The 7,573-nt window shown below is 38.1% G+C and overlaps 1 protein-coding gene across 5 annotated transcripts in view; it reads left to right on the top strand.

Moving 5' to 3' along the window:
* Positions 1-972: 972 nt before the first annotated feature.
* The window catches only part of cadm2b (cell adhesion molecule 2b), a 230,285-nt gene continuing 223,684 nt past the window's right edge, over positions 973-7,573 (top strand). The window contains exon 1 of one of the 5 annotated variants that reach the window (XM_051863515.1): positions 973-1,337. In XM_051863515.1, the coding sequence (XP_051719475.1) occupies positions 1,277-1,337 (61 nt within the window). In that variant the 5' untranslated portion in view covers positions 973-1,276. The remainder of the gene's footprint in view (positions 1,338-7,573) is intronic. The other 4 variants (XM_051863511.1, XM_051863516.1, XM_051863512.1 and 1 more) reach the window with 4 other exon arrangements.

Below are 7,573 nucleotides of genomic sequence, written 5' to 3'. Positions count from 1 at the left end.
AATATTTAGAGGCTTTGTTAACCACAGACCTTATTCGGGCGATTTAGCAAAAACCCATTCAAAAAACCCATAGACTTTAGGGCGATGGAACCAGAAGTCCTAAAATGCTAACTCGCTTCCGGGTTTTGCCTACAAAAACACGTCATCCCTGAGGTACTCTATATAATTAATATAATATAATATAATCATGTTTTTTTTTTTATGTAAAAATCTAAGTTTTCTGTCAAGGTTTAGGGTTAGGGATAGAATATGTAACCCATGACCACAAAACCAGTCATAAGTCACATGGGTATATTTGTAACAATATAGCCAACAATACATTATATGGGTCATAATTATCAATTTTTCTTTTATGCCAAAAATCATTAGGATATTAAGTAAAGATCATGTTTCATTCAGATATTTTGTAAATTTCCTACCGTAAATATATCAAAAAATAATTTTTGTGAGTGGATATGCATTGCTAAGGACTTCATTTGGACAACTTTAAAGGCGATTTTCTCAATATTTTGATTTTTTTGCACCCTCAGATTCCAGATTTTCGAATAGTTGTATCTCGGCCAAACACGTGTAGATGATTGGGTGGAAGTTAAAAAAAAAAAGAAAAAAAAGAAAAAAAAAGAAGACATGCTAATTCGGATATTTCCAGTTCTGTCTTTTAAAATCAGTTATAAACATTTACATATGTATCTCATTCCTAATTGGTTAAACAGGGTGTTACAACTCACCTTGCGTTACAACTCTCCCTGATGTCCCCTAATGAACAACATTCACCGTAATTAATCAGGGGAACTGCTTGTAATTAGATGTTATTGTGATTACAGGAGCCTAATTAATACCGGACAGTAGGCTAACATGTAACATGAACGCTGCTGTCTAAAGTGTAACCAAAACTCAGACAGCAGCGCAGCAGAAAGTTATAAATGTGATCAATCAGCGCGATCAATTGCGCATTCACGCTGGTTTTGTATATCGGTAAGGCGTCTCCATGTGTCAATCTAGAGTGGGCGGGACCCGCGTCTGCTGCGGCGCTCTGGAGAGGCAGAGACTCAGGCAGGGGCTGAAGTGCCACTTTCTCAGCATTTTCAGTGCGGGCAGCATCTTCTCCCAGCCCCGGGTACAGTAACTGCTGCACGCAACATATCCTCCGGATCGGGACAGGAGATTCGGGTTTGCGCCATCCATGCGACTGAGAGCGCACCATCCACCTGGATAAGCAGCATCAGCATCAGCACCAGTGCAGGGAGAACACGGACGCAAGCATCGCCACAAGAATATGATGCTCCAACAGCACTTGCTTTTCGTGCTCTACAGCTTCTGTGGGATTGTCATTAAAGGTAAGAACCCTGGGATGTGTGGCCACAGTGTGATGCCCTCTGGGTGTGGTGGGAGTTGGCAGAAATGCCAGTGTGACTTAAGCACACATTATCATAAGACCCGTGCTCAATTGCACGAGGGATAATATTTCAGAAGTAACCCGTGCGTTAGGACAAGTCAAATACAGTACGCGTGTTTTGTGGCATGATGATGACAGTGCAGATTTGAGTTCAGCGCACATTCTTTTACATGAGCGATCAGGTGCGTGGGAAGTTGTTTGTAGTTGATTCAATGATGTTTGTGTGCCATCATCTATCAAATTAGCAACTTTAGACACAGAATGATTCAGTGGGCACGTGCCCGCGCTCCAAATTGATTCATAGTTCGCATACGCACTGTAACATTTTATTAATTTATTTTGTGTTTATCAAATTATGAATTTTGTCAACACTGATTCACTAATGACCTTCTTGTTCTAAAGTGATTCATGTGGTTCATTCTGATATCTGCAATATAATCGCTGTTATAGGCTTGGGTGTGATTTGATGTGCAAAACAAGTTGAACTTGACTCGTTACGCGTGATGGATGTTTAATGCAAGCCCTACAGTGACTATTAGTTGACCAGCACTGGTTTAACTCGGACGCACGTTTAAAGCGCATCGAACTCGGGTATTTGCAAGATTCTACATCTTGGGGTCGTCGTAGCATAAGATTTTCTTTCCGAGACGCGCAGTGTGCAAGTACAGACTGGAGATATCGCTTGTGCAGTTATTTACAGTAGCGATAACAGTTGTTATGTAGCAAGAATATATATATATATATTGTAGGCTATATAGTGACAAGGAATATTTTAGGACGGACAGATGTAGCTACATGGAGCTCCAGAATGCAGCGAGCCGGTGCGCACTGCTGTCCCACTTTGACTCTCTCTGAATCCCGCAGGCGGATCGCGCGCCGCCGCGCCCCACAGGTCACACGTACTCTGTCAACACCTTCGTAATTTCTTTTTCTATAAGTTCAGCACGAGTCGCAAAAGGATGTATGCGTAAATAATGGAAATAATAACCATTCACTATATATACATGCTGCCACTGCAAGAACATGACTCACTGCTGCTGGACTTTTATTGACTCAGAGTCCATATATGTCTGCCTGGAGAGTCAATATTAGGCTAGGTTACAATATTAATATCGATTATTAATACAGTAGATATGTCTCAGTATTGTGTAATGTACACCATGTACTGGGGGAGTGTTGTAACACAATTTGTTTTACATTTTGTTTGTGTTTTGCATTATATGTCTCAAATTTTGATATAATATTTTCATATATTATTTCTAATCTACTGTTTATTCCTAAACAGTGTGTATAAAGTGCTGATGTTACAAACTACTCTACCGGGGTGATTGTAAGTTAACAGTAGGTGGGGTGAGTTCAATTGTAGCCAATTGAAAACATTGACACACACATTTTTTAAATTAATTTATTGTGGTAATCAGATTTATTTGTTGAAAAATAATTATTATGGCGTCCCCCATCACCACCCACCCCAATTTCATTTCATGAATACAAAATTCATATAAAATTGATTATCTCTTCATCATCTCTTCATCACGGCAGCTGTTAGTGGGTGGGATATATTAGGCAGCAAGTTAACATTTTGTCCTCAAAGTTGATGTGTTCGAAGCAGGAAAAATGGGCAAGTGTAAGGATTTGAGCGAGTTTGACAAGGGCCACATTGTGATGGCTAGACGACTGGGTGAGAGCATCTCCAAAACTGCAGCTCTTGTGGGGTGTTTCTGGTCTGCAGTGGTCAGTATCTATCAAAAGTGGTCCAAGGAAGGAACAGTGGTGAACCGGCGACAGGGTCATGGGCGGCCAAGGCTCACTGATGCACGTGGGGAGCGAAGGCTGGCCCGTGTGGTCCGATCCAACAAACGAGCTACTGTAGCTCAAATTGCTCAAGAAGTTAATGCTGGTTCTGATAGAAAGATGTCAGAATACACAGTGCATCGCAGTTTGTTGCGTATGGGGCTGCATAGCCGCACACCAGTCAGGGTGCCCATGCTGACCCCTGTCCACTGCCGAAAGCACCAACAGTGGGCACGTGAGCATCAGAACTGGACCACGGAGCAGTGGAAGAAGGTGGCCTGGTCTGATGAATCACATTTTCTTTTACATCACGTGGATGGCCGGGTGCGTGTGTGTCGCTTACCTGGAGAACACATGGCACCAGGATGCACTATGGGAAGAGGAGAAGCCGGCAGAGGCAGTGTGATGCTTTGGGGCAATATATATATATATATATATATATGTACACTCAGTCATAAATTGTCTAGACACATGCTTAGATTATGAAGCATGTTCATGACATCTGTGTATATGTATGTAGACACAGAGTAAACAAGAAAAACAAGTTGATATGAAAAATATGTACTTAAAGTATTGTTAAATCCCAAGGAGACATAACAAGTGAAATACAACAGTAGTTAAAATCTATCCTTCATCTTCACTTTAATCATAAAAGTTCTGGCAAATGGATGCTGGCTTGATCTCTGGTCATTTTTAATGATCTGGACCCATTTTTGCTGCTCTAAAAGCTGCTGTCACAGTCAGACAGGATCATTGCAGATGCTTTGTGACCAAATCAGACCAAAACAACGCAACAAGAAGTCACCTTTGATTTACCAGTGTGTGTCTGTACTCTTAAAAGCTCCCACACTCTCTGTTCGAAGATGGATTGTAGATATGTAAATGTTGGCGTATGTTAGGTTTGGCAATGTCTGTGCTGACTACAGATCTGTATACTTATTCCTGGAACTTGGTGTGGATCAAAACCAATGATCGACGTTTTTCTTGATACTGGTTCTCAGGTGTTTTTGAATTCTCTGCCCTTGTGTGGTGAACGTGATTTTACGTGTTAATGTACAACAACTTTCCAGTCAACCAATCAGATTTAAGGGACAAGTTTAGAGTTTATGTCAAGTTTAGGCTTAAAACCAGTGTTAAAGGATTAGTTCACTTTTAAATAAACTTTTGCTGATAATTTACTCACCCCCATGTCATCCAAGATGTCCATGTCTTTCTTTCTTCAGTCGAAAAAAAATTAAGGTTTTTGATGAAAACATTCCAGGATATTTCTCCATATAATGGACTTCAATGGACACCAAACGGTTCAAGGTCCAAATGACAGTTTCAGTGCAGCTTCAAAGGGCTTTAAACGATACCAGACGAGGAATAAGGGTCTTATCTAGCGAAACGATCGGTCATTTTCTAAAAAAATACAACTGTATATGCTTTATATAAACAAACGTTCGCCTTCTAAGTGCCTCCGCCAAAACCGCATTTCTATATTCTTCAAAAAGTTTACTCTGTATGGCCTTCGCCTTCCCTATTCAACTTACGGAACGAACGCAGCGCCAGTTACATTTTTTCCGTAAGTTGAATAAGGAATTGTATTTTTTTCGAAAATGACCGATCGTTTCGCTAGATAAGACCCTTATTCCTCGTCTGGTATCGTTTAAAGCCCTTTGAAGCTGCACTGAAACTGTCATTTGGACCTTGAACCGTTTGGTGTCCATTGAAGTCCATTATATGGAGAAATATCCTGGAATGTTTTCATCAAAAACCTTAATTTTTTTTCGACTGAAGAAAGAAAGACATGGACATCTTGGATGACATGGGGGTGAGTAAATTATCAGCAAAGTTTATTTAAAAGTGAACTAATCCTTTAAGTGCTTCTATATCAGTGTTATTCACCTATCATTTCCCTCTGATTTTAGGTATAAGTTATGGATAGGGTTAAATTTAGGGGTATGGATAGGATTAGGACCAAATTTTCAGACAGGAATGTTGTTCTAGGATCAACAAAATATGTTGATCCAGCAACATGCCTTATTTGGCAAAATAATGACCATCAGCGTTCCCTCGCTGATGGTCATAAATAGGTCGGCTGTGAGGAAAAGGTTGCATAATATGATAATGATATAGTTGTAGATGAAAAGCTTGTGTGGATGTTAGAGAATTTATATATATATATATATATATTCAGTAAATGACAAGGTATATTGCAGGCCATATGTGAAAATTACATTTTATTAGCACTGTATTATAACATATGGTTTTTAGTGATATAAATAGTAAATTTCAAGCAATCAAGTTGGTCGAGTTGGTTTTATTTCTTAGTCTCTTTGGGTTTGTGTAAGACAGCTAAGTAGCTCTTTATTGCTTATGTTAGTTATATAAAGTCAATTTGCTGCTTGCTCGACTTGTGGAGTTAAAGGCTATACCAGAACCTTTCCAGTGTAATGTGTATCACATCCAAAATGATACTGTAACTCTGAAAAGTGTTTTAATAATTTATATCCCAAGAATCCCTGCCATAAGCTGTCAGTTTTTTGTTCAGCAGCTTGATTCTTATCCCTTCTTAAAATGTGAACCAATGCGCTGCAGCTCAGTCTCAGAGTCTGAGTGCTTTCGCTGAAGAAAAGACAGTGCTTAGATGAATATTTTTGCATGGAGTTACTCATTCAGCTGATTTATCAATTTGATGGAATGATTTCCTTATAAGACTTGATAAGAAGTGATAGATAAACTGTGGCTGAAGGGTCACATTCATGCAGAGATGTTCAAGACTGAGTCAGAGATCTCTGATGATTTTTATGTCCGCTGTCTTGTTAGCAAGAAAATCATCAGATTAATCTAGTACTGATTACTAAGGAATGTATCCTAGATATGCAATGTCTTGTTCTCCAGGGAAATTCATAAAAGACTGAACTTTATAAGCCACAGTTTTCGAATGGCCGAACCACAGAATGAGTGTTATTTTGGCATACGACAGTGATTCTCAACATTTTTGACACCAAGGCTCCCCATATTCCAAGACCTTCATGCAGACTAATATACTTTTTGGGGTACTTCAGCTGTAATAATGACAAAGCTGATTGTTTTCAAACCTTTTTTATTACAAAAACTTGCAGTGTCAGCAGATTAAAATGATTGATTAATTAATTAATTATTAATTTGGTCATTCCTACGGAAGTCCATTTCCACCACAAAAAAGCATACTTTGGTAAATCATAATTATGGCATAAGATCTCATAATTATGAGATGAAAAGTCAAAATTATGAGATAAAAGCTCATAATTCTAACATACTAAGTCTAAATTATGATATACTAAGTCATAATTATGAGAAAATTGAAATTATCACACAAATCAAAATTGAGATAAAAAATAAGTTTTTTTTATGTAATAATTTAAACTATTTATCTCATAATTTGACTATCATTACTTAAATATATTATAATTTTGACATTTTATTATTTAAAAATAAATTATGATTTCAAAGCATGATTTATTTATTGGTTGGTTGGTTGGTTGGTTAATTGATTGATTGATTGATTGATCGATCGATCAGAAATGGGCTTCTATTCAAGTATTACTGGAAATTGATTACTTTTCTTTTGTTTTTTTACTCATAAAGAGCAAATTCAACTTAAAATAGTTTGGAAATTGGATTAACCAGAAAAATGTTTATTCATAATAGACATTATCACGACTTTTTAATTGATATTTTGTGTATTTTATCCACTTTTATTGGTTCTCCAAAACCATGCGAACTGTCATGCCCTGGTTCTTAAATAAAAATAAGAGTAATGTAAATTTACAACTTTTTAAAAGCTTTTTTTCTTATTTTAAATCATTTTAAGCCACATTGTGACCCCCTTTGTTGAGCACCACTCCCATAAAGGGACGAATTTAACAGCATTATGGTAATTATTCATTTGAGTGGTTTATCTTTTTTATTGCTAGATGAGAAGTGAGGGGTCAAGAAGTCATTGAGAGTTGATGAGCACCACATGAGCACCGTGACTTAATGGACTTGATGTGTCACTTACCGCTACACCACAGGTCCAAAAGGTCATCGCTTTCTTTAGAGCTCACTACGTTGTCATCCCCATTTCTTGCTCTTATATTTCATCCGTAGCGTTAAAGCGCACTTGATATTTGTAGTCCCTTTCACGTCTACAGGAATCTCGCCCGTCGCAGATCAAAACACCGCTGCATGGTGTCTTAATAGCTATATAAAACTCAAGGTCTCCAATTACATCTGTGACCAGACATTTAGGTCAGGGCTTCACAGCACCTCTACAGTCATATTCCCATTAGAGCAGGTACTTTCCCACCTTAGTTAACAATTCACAAAAAAAGACATTTGTAGCTGGCTTTCTGTGAATGTGCCATACAAATTGGG

Source organism: Ctenopharyngodon idella, chromosome 15, assembly GCF_019924925.1.
Source record: "Ctenopharyngodon idella isolate HZGC_01 chromosome 15, HZGC01, whole genome shotgun sequence".
Classification (NCBI taxonomy): Eukaryota; Metazoa; Chordata; class Actinopteri; order Cypriniformes; family Xenocyprididae; genus Ctenopharyngodon; species Ctenopharyngodon idella.
This window is presented reverse-complemented; position numbering and strand designations above follow the sequence as displayed.